This window comes from Cryptomeria japonica, chromosome 8 (assembly GCF_030272615.1).
Source record: "Cryptomeria japonica chromosome 8, Sugi_1.0, whole genome shotgun sequence".
Taxonomy (NCBI): Eukaryota; Viridiplantae; Streptophyta; class Pinopsida; order Cupressales; family Cupressaceae; genus Cryptomeria; species Cryptomeria japonica.
The window spans coordinates 203096925-203110861 of NC_081412.1; the positions used below are offsets into that span (position 1 = coordinate 203096925).

Sequence of the window (13937 nt, forward strand, 5' to 3'; positions counted from 1 at the left end):
GATCATGTAAGTCGTTGGTAGAATAATTGCCATAATTATCCTCTGCACAAAGAGTAGCATGCAAAAGGTAACTTCAACCTTTCGTGAGTAATCATTAATAGGACATCTGCGTGTCTCGTCCAACCCAATTCTTTAATTGAGCGCACAAAACTCCATAGGCTTCACATGTGTTATGCCTCGAGTGAACTCCATCATTATAAGATACAAGTAGAAGCAATGCCAACAAATGATGGTGAGGTGGACAACGCAATCTGTGTCCTTGTTGGCAATCCATGTAACGTGACCCTTAGTGCCAGTTAGCAAAAAGTTGAGATTTTCCAAATTTGAAAGTTCCCTCTTCCAACAATACCAACGAGCTCGATGGAAAGGGTGGGTAAAATCAGGGAGGTAAGTATCCATGGGAGATTGGATTGATATACTCTCCTTGAAAGAGTATCTAACATTGATAGGCAGTGAATTCAAATTCCTCCAACATCTGAGACCATGCCCAGGAAGCCCAAGTGGCACTAAAGCATCAACAACCCTATTACCTTCTCTGTAGACAAGGCCCAATAAAAATGAATCATAACCTGAGATGAGTCTGAGAGTATCTCTGATGATACCATCAATCGACCAGTTGATTTCATTGAGACCTTTAACCGCATCAATGATGAGTTTAGAGTCCCCCTCTATGACAATGCCCTAAATGCCAATAGAGACAACAATACGAAGGCCCCAGGCTAGGGCAATGCCTTTAGCTTGATTGTTGGAGCACCCATTCAAATTGCTAACATAAGCAGCCACTAACTCTCTAGTGTGAGATCCTAAAATCCCTCCATCTGCTGCCAGACCCAGTAACCGCATCAATGATGAGTTTAGAGTCCCCCTCTATGACAATGCCCTAAATGCCAATAGAGACGACAATATGAAGGCCCCAGGCTAGGGCAATGCCTTTAGCTTGATTGTTGGAGCACCCATTCAAATTGCTAACATAAGCAGCCACTAACTCTCTAGTGTGAGATCCTAAAATTCCTCCATCTGCTGCCAGACTAGCTTGATTGTTGGAGCACCCATTCAAATTGCTAACATAAGCAGCCATTAACTCTTTAGTGTGAGATCCTAAAATTCATCCATCTGCTGCCAAACCCAATCTAGCAGCCCCATCAAACTTAAGCTTGAAGCAGTCAGGGGCAAGTGGTTTCCACTTGGTGTTCGTTCTGAGCAGGCTTTTAGAATTGTCAAAGGCTGCAAAAGAGCATGAAAGTTTTCATTGAAGGGAAACTTTATTTTCACTACTAGAATGAGGGTTGGGGGGTGGTTTAACAAAAGTAACAAAGATATTCTCCAAAAGGAGCTTGAAGAAGCCTCTGAAAACACCCTCAGCAAAGGCTCCAATATCACGGAATATCATATTATCTCTCTCCTTCCAAATGCTCCAATCGAGGTGCGGCGGGATTTGCCTTCAAAGCTACTGAACCAGGGGGTTAGAAGTTAAGCCCCCTCCACTCTTGTAACAATTGTGTCAAATTCTCATTCATACTCCAGCAAAGATTGTTTTTCTGACAAACCATACCCCAAAGGGTTTTAGCAAAAGCACAATGTAGGAACAGATGTGAGGAAGTTTATTCATGTGCCTTACACAAAACACATATGTTAGGAAACTAGAAGCCTCACGTAGATAGATTATCCTACGCGAGGATCTTATTGCGGAGGGCAGCCCACCAAAAGAAGTCAATTTTAGGGATGAGGCTAGGTTTGCTTCCACCAATCAAGAGAGTTGGTATCCCTAAGAATGCTGCGATAAGCAGTTTTAACAAAGAAATACCCACTTGAATTCCATCTCCAAATAAATTTATCCTCCATAGGGAAAAGAGGTAATCTGATCTTGTCAAGCATAGCTTGTAGCTCTCGGGCAACGGGAAGTAGATGGAGTCGGTCATCACAACAAGCAGAAATGCCCTTCCAAGTGTTATTACAGAGGTAGTTACAAACCCACTAACCAAAGAACTCAATGGGGTAGCCTTGGATCCTCCTGAGGCAGGGGGAGGAAGCCAAGGGTTTATCTCCCAACTAGCAGTCTTCCCAGAAGTGAATGTTTCTCCCATTGCCAATTAGCCACATCATACCCTGAGAAATAATATCTTTGCACTTAAGAAATATTGTTCCAAATTTTGGAGCCCCTACTTAAAGCATATCTCCTTAATTATGAAGGTATTTATCCTCGTATTTTTTTCTTTCTACCTTAAGACATCAACATAGAGCTATGTTGACATCTTAAGGGAGGGGCATATATTTGGCCTCCTTGTTTCTCATATTTGTAGTTGCATGTTGCAAGATTTATTTACAAACAACGGGCTTTGTTTGGTTATTCTTTTTCAATTTGCAAATCCTTGTTCAATTTTGTGGATTTCCTTACAAACAACATGTTTTGTTTGGCTATCCTTGTTGTGGTGTCCCAACAACATCCTTTTTGCAATAGTTTGTCTTGCAAAAAGAGAGGTTTCTTTGGAAAACTTTTCAAGATGAGTTGACTAGAATAACAAAACTTGCTAGACTTTTTGTCTCTCCTTTCCTTTTTTAAGGCGAGTTGATCAACAAAATACAACTTGCTAAACCTTTTGACTCTCCTTTCCTTTTTTAGGATGAATTGACTAGTATAACACAACTTGCTAGACCTTTGACTCTCCTTTCTTTTTTTAGGATGATTTGACTAGCATAACTCAAATTGCTAGACCTTTTGACTCTCCTTTCTTTTTTTAGGATGAGTTGACTAGCATAGCACAACTTGTTATACCTTTTGAGTCTCCCTTTTCTTCAAGATGAATTGATTAGCATAACACAAATTGTTAAAACCTATTGACTCTCATTTCCTTTTCATACGAATCACATGACATAACACATTTTATTGTCTCGTAGAAATTGTGTTCTTTCATGAATCACCTAGCACAACACAACTTGTTGGCCTGTGGAATCCATGTTTCCTTCCTCTTTCTCCCATGAACCCATAGCATAACAAACCTTGCTAGTTGGATCATTGCTTCATGTCTCGTCACTTGATGTATACTCTTTCTCTTTCCATATGATCGCTTATGCTCTTGCAATAGCATTCTGAGAATGATATTAGTGTTTGAGACTTTGATTATTGAGGTCTTTTCAACTAGTTGACCTAGAGCCTTTGTTTTTAGTACTAACCCTTTTTATGTGTCTTTTGTCTCTATTTGTCTTTAGCCCTTTTGTGTAGCTTTGCTTTGTTTTTGCTTTGCTTTATGTATCCTTGTATGTGATTGTGTGAGTTAAGATCCTAATCTTGGGGGCTTGTTCGCTTGAATTTAGTGATGTCTTATTTGTTGGGGTAATTTTAGGACAATTATCTAGTTATATATTAATTAGGTCATTTAATTGTGTTTTCACTTAAGCTAAACTTAAGTGCTTTTTATATCTAGAGTTTGTTATTCTTGTTTGCATTGCTTTAGTTATACTTTGCATTGGGGTTTAGTGTTTACTTTATTTATCTCCTATTTTGCATTGCTTTAGTTATACTTTTAGCATTAAGGTTTACACCTAGGGTTTCATTCATCCTTTATAAGGACTCATTCATTCATTCTAATTGTACCTTTATTATTGTATCTTCAATCATTTTTTGTGCATAATATAGAATTCTCTAGTTGTTATAGAGAATATTATCTTTGCTTGATCTCTTTTGTGTGATAGGTGTTTTGATGGCAATTTGAGCATTCCCATCATCTCATCTTTAGCGCATTCGAAGGTTGTTCATCACGTATCTTCACAGTTGTTTGGATTTGCTCCAATTGATCTAGCACATCATAATTCAGACATGTGAATAGTTGAGTAGTATTAAATGGCACACATCTTGATAGTATTCCTTCCATCTCCTAGCATGGAGTTGCTTCAACCTTGGTCAGTGGATTTGTTTCTTCCTAAGGGGAGACATATGGTTTACCACTCTTGGATCATCTTCAACATTCGTCCTTGAACATTTATATTTAGCATTGGAGCTTCTTAATTATGGGGAGATGTTCATTGTACTTATGTAATTGATTTTGTACTTGGTAGGCCACTTGGAGTCCTTCATCTTAGTCACATGTAGTACCTTTTTTATTTCATTGCATCCCTTGCTTTTGGAGAGGGGTATTTTTCCATGTGGTTTTTTTCCTTTTCCCTGTTTAAAGAGACCTCATTGGTGCGAGTTACATTACTTTGTATTGGTTTGTACATGGGTACCTAATCAAGTCTTGTTGTTGAGACTCATTCATTCATGCATTTTGCATTCATCATTAGCTCTTTAACGTATCCCTAAGTTGCCTAAGTTGATCTGAAGGGGGGGGGGGGGGGGGGGGGGTTGGGGGTGGGGAGGGTGGAGTAATTTTAAGACAATTATCTAATTATTTATTAATTAGGTATTTTGATTGGTTTTTCACTTAAGCTAAACTTAGGTGGTTTTTATCATCTAGAGTTTGTTTTTCTACTTTTAGTTCTAGATGTCGTTAAGCTTCATTTATCTCCTACTTTGCATTGCTTTAGTTCTCCTAATTTTAGCATTAGGGTTTACACCTAATGCAAAGGCTTGGGTTCAACTCACAACATGTAACATCTCAATGCCAATCCAGGCATATTTCACAACAATGGGCTCAACTCCCTTCATATCAGGTTTCAGACACATTCTCCAACTTTGTTTGGTAACAACACTCACCTAAGGATAACTCAAACACATAGCTTATCAGAAGCCACCCACAAAGTAAACCACAACTTCACAACTTACATTCAACCTTCCAATACTTAGGCACCATCAATAACCCTTAGTCTATCACTTACTTGACACCAAACATCAATTAGGACTTCAATCTTCTTTTCACCTTGACACCTTAAAAACTCCCACAAGACACACAAACACATCCTTGTCATTCCTCAAAGGGCTTATAAGCATTATTACATCATTTTCAACCTTCCTTGAGCATTTTCTATTCTTTGACCACATTTGACCTTCATAGGACCTTATAGGTCTACATTAACAAAAAATGGCTTAAATGCCTTATAATATGATTTATAATGACTGAAAAATGGTCTCTTGGACCTTATACATCATTAACACAACCTTGAAAACAAAAACCAACGCAAAAACTTTCACGAGGCCTTTCAAGCCTCAAGCCTAGGTGCTATTGCACCAGCACCTAGGGTTTCATTCATCCATTAGAAGGATTCATTCATTCATTGTAATTGTACCTCCATTAATGTATGTTCAATCATTCTTTGTGCATAATATAGAATTATTAGGTTGTTACAAAGCATATTATCTTCTTTTGATATCTTTTATGTAATAAGTGTTTTGCTTGCAAACAATTCTCGACTCCTATGGTTGATCATCAACTTCTACATTACTCTCTCTCTCTCTCTCTCTCTCTCTCTCTCTCTCTCTCTCTCTCTCTCTCTCTCTCTCTCTCTCTCTCTCTCTCTCTCTCTTCCCTTTATTGTGAGTATGAGTGTAGACTTATACTCCTGCTAAAGTGGGGACTAAATGTAGTGTCATAAATTGTAACCCTTTATAATTTTACACTCTTTTTTGTGTCCTTGCCTTAGTGTGTTTCCTCCTAGTTCTTATCCAAGCATATTTTTGTCCTTTGTACTACACTAATGTCATCACATGATCATATGGTAATCTGGGTTTCTATCCTGAGCCCGAGTACACTAAAGTGGTACTTGATTCACCCCTTTTGGGTGGACAGGGGTGCCTAGGTGCGCTAGGCACCCTTGTCCTAGTGGTCCCTTCCAAAAAGGACCCAATTTTAAATGTTGGTGCCTGGTCCCCGCTAGTTGATCCCCATTCCCAATATTTTAATATGACCATTATAGGTGGGCCTAATTTGTGAAGTACCTTATGAACCCTATATAAGAGCATCCTTTCAATTCATTTTCACATCATCATCATCTTGCAATATCATTCAAGAGCAAGTGCTATTGGTGAGTTCCTTACTTCTAAACATTATAGTGCAACAAGTGGCAACAATCTTTACACAAGCATGCTTACATGATGGATTCCCTTATGTCTTTTTATGATAAGTGTACATATATCCTTTAAAATGGAAAGTTATAGCAATCTAATTTTTCTCTATTTCAAAAAAATATATATATTAATTATTAAATTTTAGATATTTTTACCAATATTAAAATATTATTCTATATTGAAAAACAAACTATCTTTCAGCTACTCTATAGAATTAAAAAACATTCTTATCATAGCTTTCTATCTAAATAATTTTAATCATCTATTTATTTGTAATTTAATTTTTAAATTGTACACTATTTTATTATCACTATTTAAAAAATATTTTACGTTAAAAATATAAAAATAATATGAATAAGGATATCTTTTTAAACAAAAAGATTTTGTGTGTATCCACTTTTTGTTACCATTGTAGAATACATCCAAACAAAATAATAATAACTAGCACTTGCACCTGTAGGAGGTTCAAGGGATACGTCGATAGGAAACTAAAAGTAAATTTTAAAAGAATTTTAATATGACATAAATAGTTAGATAACATTATAAATCTATACACATTTAGACTACAACATGGATATTAATTTGTACACATAGCTATCGTATCATATAATTAGATATAGATGTTGTTCAACTAATTTTTAATTCTTCTCATTTTTTAAAACAATTATATTCTTTTGAAGAAAAATTTCATTGTATTATCTATTGCTAATAATGTTTATCTTGGACATATAAACTTACAAACAAATGAACAAACAAAATTGATCGTCTATGATACTTATTTATTTTCATGATAAGAGAGCTGCCCAAAAACAATGTGTTCTAGGAAGGTTGGTTCAAGAAAACACATTAACTTGAATAGTTTTAGCAAGTAGTAGAGCCATTTATATACTTGTTAACACTATTGACAAGAATCCATTTGCAAAATCAACATGATAGCACAATACAAATACAAAAAACAAGTTTCCATTTAACATGGAAAATCCAAAATGTCATTGGAATATGTGGTAATCGTGGTAAATTTTAACTTGTTGGGAAAAAGGCAAAGGATGACAGGTTTGAGATGATATACGAGGAGAGATTAAGATGAGGATTATTATTATTTTTTAAATAAAAATATTTATATATTTGTAGGGTTTGAAATGTATATTATTTTGCATGGTATTTTGGTTATATTATTATAGAATATGACTTTTTAGTTTATTTTTATGAATTTTTCATTTGATTTTTAGAAATTGAATTTATTTTATTTTTTAAGAAGTTTATCAATTAATTAGTTGCTTAAATTTTGGAATTTTATATTCAACTTTAGCTTTGTATTTTTACTATATTTCATTTTTTTATAATTTATTTAATTTACTTATATAATGTGAAGGATACATTATTGATTTTCTCAAATAAAGCTCGTGATATTTTGTTCATATTTTAACTTGAACAACAATATATACTAAATATTTGAGTATGCTATATACTTTCTCATTCTAGACATTCATAATCCAGGCCAACTTTTGATCTCCAAAACAATTTGTCAGCTACTATGTTTTCTAGCTATTGTAATATTCTTTTGACTGTATAATTCTGTATTTTTATTCAAATAAAAAAATACTAAACCACAAGAACTAAAACAAAACACCTTTGAGATACCCATCTTTAACTTTTTAATTATTCAATTATATTTATAATATTAGAATATTAATATTTATTTTATTCAGAGCAACTAAACATTTTTATTTATGACTTTTGTTTAATATAAATCATTTTCAATGAACATATTTCCTTCATACTATATACACACGTAGATAGCCAAAATTTCACTTCCTATTTAAAAGTTCTTTAAATTTACTTCTCTAAAATTTTCAAGAAAATCGAACAATCCATTTCACTAAACAAAGTATTTAATACATTCGATATATTAAAATAGATTTTTGTTTTTAATTTTGGAAACGGGGGAGGAGGCAAAGGACAAGCAATAAATTCCATTTAGATGTTAAAATTTAAATTGATTTTAGTTGACTGCACAGATTTCCCCATAGTTTCCCTTATTTTATGGTTTTACTTCATTGTTAGCAATCAGGTGGTAGTGTGGGAGTAGTGGTTGTTGTGGTGATGCATTGCATTTCCTTGCTTGGCCTTGGAAGCCATAGTTAAAACAGAGACGTTACCTCTTTAATCTTTTGGCCATTAAAAAGCTCGTGCATCACCGTTGTTACGAGCAACTTTTACCTATTTTCAAGCTGCCCACATTAACGTATTTTTCGTAATTCTATTTTCAGGAGTCCGGTAGGAAAGTTCATGCACACTTTTTTTTTCAGGCGTGAGACAGCTTTCCGACATGAGACAACTTTTCCGAAAAAAAGAAGCATGGCAAGTTCATTTATAACGAAAGTCTATCGACTAATTTAAAAAAAAATACTAAACCTCACTCACAAATAATTACATAATGACATGTAGTGTCATAGTTAAAACACTTCGTTGGTGAAGCAACCACCAAGGCTCAAACCCCTGTTGGGCCATTGTGCTCGCACGCCTTGTGTCTTCGTTGGATCGTTGTGCTTGCGGGTTTGAACAAGTGAAGTGTGGGGATGAGGTACCCCGATTGTGGCCTCACAGGTTCATAGCTACGAGTCAAAAGTGTTTAGTGTGGAAGCGAAGGGCGTGTCATGCCAGCGTCACCGGTCACGTTAAAAAGTTTACCAAACATTATTTTTTTTTTTAAATGACTATTAATTAAAATAAAATAAACACTGGAGCAATCACAAGCGCATTCATTTTCATTTAAGCTTAACAAACATTTCCCTTTAAATGTGCGTCCCGTAACAATCTGACCGCACATTGTATTGAGAAAAAGGAGCCCGAGATACTGATTGTTTTGTTGCGTAGCTCTCCTATAAAAATTATTGACTCGCGTCGTCCATTTATTATGGAACCCTAGTCCTACCCTTCCTGCTTGCTCGAACATTGCTTTACACGCAAGCTACATATATCGAACCCTAGTCCTAACCTTCCTGGTAGATGAGCAAATATTCTCTCCACTCGTAGAACATCCGCGTAGAACTTCGCAGATTCCCCAAAGAGAAGAATATTTCAAATGGCGGGGGCAAGATATTTTGGGGTTTGCGGTGTTAAGTCAAGTAATTTAATCATTATATATTCCCTAATTCAGACGGAGGTCACGCGTTCGATCCTCAGGGTCCAGTTAAAGGTATCCTTATCTAAACCTGGTTTTGAGCTAAGAACCCTAGGGTTTCATATTCTTTTAAATGCATCAAGTTTTCAGCGCATGAAATTTTCAATTCATTCGGAATTTGACTGTCTGTGTGAATTTTTCCATCATCATTTTGAACCTGTTTCGTTTACACAAAATATTTTTGTTTTCTGAAATGAGGGAAAAGGCGAAAACCCTATACTGAAGAAAAACTTCGTATTGCTCGGCTTAGTTGAAAACAAACTCCATATTGCTCAGATTACTTGAATACAGAACGGCATAGTAACAAAATCGTAAGAGAAAAGGAAGAGAAAAGCCGAGCACCTTAATTTTTGCTTGCATTCTCTGGAATTCGGCCTGTTTAGCCAAATTGACATAATAGCGAAACTTTCTCTTCGGATTTTTGACGAGCCATCCCTCCATTTGCGCAGCTGCATATCCAAACTCAAATTGTGCAACAACGGAAGGGAGGACAGAAAAAGCGCGCTCTGGCCTCTGATTATCCCTTTAATCTCCTTCTAATCCTTGCCGTACGAAGATGTTCTTGTTTAACTGAACAGACCACACATCGAACCCTGCTCCTTCTCGCAGCTTCCGAGCAATCATTTGTGCATTAAAGATTGAAGTCCGTTCGAGGCCTTTCCAATTATATTTCTTTTATATCCTTTTACCGTGCTTTCCATCCAATTTCTGTCTAGGTACGTATATTCATAATATTTAATACCAGTATATATATTTATTGATTGTTACAAAGACTATGGGCATGTTAATTATAATAAGTATTTATTATAATAATTTATTTCTTCCATTTCTCCGCTAACTTATTTATCAATTTTTGTTTTTATTATATTGTATATTTTATTACTTAATATATTTATATTAAGTGGTAATATTTAAAAACAAATATCTTAATATATTTATTAAAAATAGTTTCTCTTTTGTATCTAAATTTTTATTTATTTTTAGAAAAGTCATTCTTCATTGTTTGGATAGTTCTTTTGTTTTGCTTTTTCTTTAAAATGTTTGGTAAATATCATATATTTGTTTGTTGTTTGTTGTTTGTTTTTATTTTTATGTTTTTGAAAGAAAGTCCAACAACCTAAAGTGTAGTTCAAGGCTTATAAAATATATGAACTTAAGCATGCACTTATGTGTTTTAATGTATCATCTTTGAGATATAAAAATCCAAGTCCATCACCACATTTATGAACTCTAGTTACAACATACACTAACTTCTTTTGTTAAGAGCATAGTGTGACAAATTAGTTGTGAAGTAAAAGTTTAAGTGGCTTTTGAAGTTCAAACCCTTCTTGGGTCGGTGCACTTAACAAGATTTGTTCCTTGTTGGAAATGGGGCCCTTGGTTGTGATACCACTAACTAGCCTTATATAACGTAGAGATTAAAGCTAATGATGTGATAAACCCCTTAATTTAGTTTTAAAAAGGCTAATAAGTAGTTTAATAAACTTCTAATAAATTTTAGAGAAGTTTAAAAATAATTATTTTAATTACTTGAATAAGAATATCTAAATTAAATAAATAAGTGTCACATTTATCTCCTTATAAGAGTTAATTTTGATTTATGTGTTAGTATCAAAGGATTTCATTATTTAAGGATACCATATCCATCATTGATCAGAGTGAAGCTTGCCTTATTTAAAGTCTAATATTATACAATTTTAAGCATGAGACTATCCAAGAGTTAAATTACTAAGCATGTACACATTTTATGAGGATATGAAGATGCATCTCACTATTTTTACATTTTTAAGCATGTAACACAAGTCATAGGGATCTAAACTATTCTCCATTATAAGACACTAATGACTTACGATTAAGCATGCAAGTAATACCTAACTGTAGAACATAAAAGTGAATACTTTCCACTTTTCTTCTCTTCTCTTCTAGTAGCATTAACCTTATTAATAAGTATTACATCATAGTGTTTGATTTTAGAGTTACCATGTGCAAGTTGACCTAACTCATCCTTAGCCTTTCCCTTTAGACATCTCATTTCCATTAGTTCAAGCCCACTTGTAATCCTAGCCCTTTCCTTATCCTTCATGTCACCACTATTGCAATTTCATCCCTTAGAAAATGCTAGTGTGCATCCATCAACCTTGATTAGCACGTAATTCCTCACTTCCTAAGCTAACCCTAGTCCAACATATCACTATTGCTAGTTGGCTTATGTGGAAACCTTTTGAAACAAGAACTTAGAACTTCTTATGTAAAGGCAATACCTGAGACATTATTTAGAACATCTTGTATCATCATCATCATAGAGACCATCAAAATATAATTATAGAGCAATTAAGGAGCATCAATATATTGACACATCTACATCTAATTCATTCCATTTTGAAATTCTTTTATTCATCAATACACTTTGTGAAAGCATGAAAAAGCATTTGAAAAATATTTAACGGGAAATTTAGTACACTCCACACCCTAGCATTACAAGTCCCTTAAAGGTTTTCATAAACACCACCTTTTAATGAGCACATATCCAAAAATAGAAAGGGTGAATCCTAACATGATTAACAAATTCAAACAAAATCAGAAAAGGTAGACATGATCATAGTTTGTATAGTTATTTTGTGGCATTTTTTTATTAGTTGAAGTGAGATCATAACTTTTTTCCAAATTGTTCAATTTTGGTGATTCCAAAGACATTGGAAAGGTGTCGAGGAGCTCTATGAATCCATCCATGCACTTTTTTCCTTTGCATCCCCAAGTATAATTTATTTTAGATATCACCCAATGTGTACCGTGAAGTGTTACTTTGACATATTGTCACTTTGGAAGGTGCTATTTTGATCTTTGCACTTCATTTCAATCACAAATCATTTGCAAATAAACTATTGCATCAGTGTTTTGCCAAATTGAGAGTTTTCAAATTGCTCCTTCGTAGTAAGACTTATTTAGTTTGCTTATTATGATTCATATGAGACTCCCTGATTAAGAGTTTTTAGTGTTTATGCACAAATGTATCTAGTCCTTTGATTTCTTAGATTAAGGGTTCTAGAGTTTGCTCCATGGAGTATGTCCAATACTTCTTTGTAGTAGGTTATCTCATTATGGGAGGTGATGTATCTCTTATTGATCCTTCCTATGGAAGGCAGATTGATTGAGTTTGTGATGGAACTATTTCATCAAGTCTTTCAAATTCGTTTGAAGGATACATTTGAGTCTTTTAGATTTGGTTGGGTACACATTTCCATTGTCTTTTAGATTTGGTTTGAGGACACATTTGAGGGTTTATATCTTCTCTTTGATGACAGATTTGGTTGTCATATTCGTCTTTGGAGTTTGTTCTACATTAGCTTCCACAGTTCAAATTTGTCACCTATACCTAAGTGGATTGTGGCATCATTATCTTGGACAAGGAGACATATCAGCATTTTTCAAAGACATCATCACGATCATTCTTGCATTTATACTTGGTTTTGGTTCTTCCTATGGGAGACAAGTTGTTTCTAAGCATTGGATGATTGTCTTTAGACACACCATTTTTGCAAGAGATTATTCATTGTGGGGGGCTACATAGTCTCTCTATTTCCCTCTTATAAGGGGTTGTCGATTGTATCTTTCTGATGATGTAGTTCTTGAGGGGTATCGATGTTGATACCTCCATACATCACTTAGTATATTACTTGATCTTCATTTGCATTTCTCTTTTGGAGAGGAGTTTTGTTCCACTAGGTTTTCTCCTTTTCACTATTTGTGAGAGATCATTTGTACATGGGTACCTAACATGGCTTAGTTGTTGGGACCCATATTACATAGTGCATATTCGCATAGTGATTTCATTTCCTAAGTTGCACTTAAGGGGTGTTGTTAGTGTGAATGAGGTTATTTTTTATCTAGTTATTAGTAGGAACCTATTCACATGTTAAGTTTACTTAGGTCCTAGCTTGTGTTTAAGTTAGTTATCCTTATATCCTTATTATTACTATTTTTTAGGATAATTCATTTTCAAACAATTTTTAGGTAGATGTGTGACAAATACTATTCATTGAATGCCATTGTTGTTTTGTAGGTTTCAAATGGAGAGGTCATTGCAAGAAGAATTCGAGAACGATATGCATACTTTACACAAGTACATATCATTTTTAGTGTTAATTTTTTTAATTTCAATGTTGATTACTTGGTTTACTTTGACATCAATAGTTTGCATGCATACCAAAGAAGGACAGAACATAATAGTGAAAGTTGTGTACTCATTCCCTTTTCCCTTATATTTTGGAATCACTTCAATTAAATTTTTATTTTATGCAATAACTAGTCTATTTGAATGGCATATTCTTGCATGAATTTGACTCATGGCATCACCATATCTCAAGACCATTATCAGTCATCCCTATAGTTTGATCCTAATCACTGAATTCCCTATTTGTTATCTTAGTTCCTAATTGTAGGTTTGGATTAGACCTAGGTCATTTCTACACCTATGAGAACCTCAGATTTTTAAAATTCAAAGTTATTTTTTACACCTCATTGACATTTTAATTGATCATTGTGAGCTAACCTAGTACACATTAATGATGATTTGTGTTAAGTTTTTTTATTTAAGAACATCTATTTATTCATTTTTAAATCTAGAAATAACCTTAAAATAAATTGATACTAGGAAACGAATAGACTCTAAAATCAATGACCATCATAAACACTTTTAGACATAAAATACAATCCAAATTTAAAAACTTCTATACCACATAAAAAACGCTATAAATT

The 13937-nt window shown here is 34.2% G+C and overlaps 1 protein-coding gene across 2 annotated transcripts in view; it reads right to left on the reverse strand.

Moving 5' to 3' along the window:
• Positions 1 to 13937, reverse strand: part of LOC131048386 (calcium-transporting ATPase 2, plasma membrane-type) — an 82160-nt gene that overhangs the window by 51786 nt on the left and 16437 nt on the right. The window contains exon 1 of one of the 2 annotated variants that reach the window (XM_057982334.2): positions 9525 to 9856. The exons of the other annotated variant lie outside the window; for it this stretch is intronic. Within the exon in view, the coding sequence (XP_057838317.2) occupies positions 9525 to 9623 (99 nt within the window). The 5' untranslated portion in view covers positions 9624 to 9856. Of the gene's footprint in view, positions 1 to 9524; positions 9857 to 13937 lie in introns of those variants that run through there. 2 annotated transcript variants of the gene reach the window in all.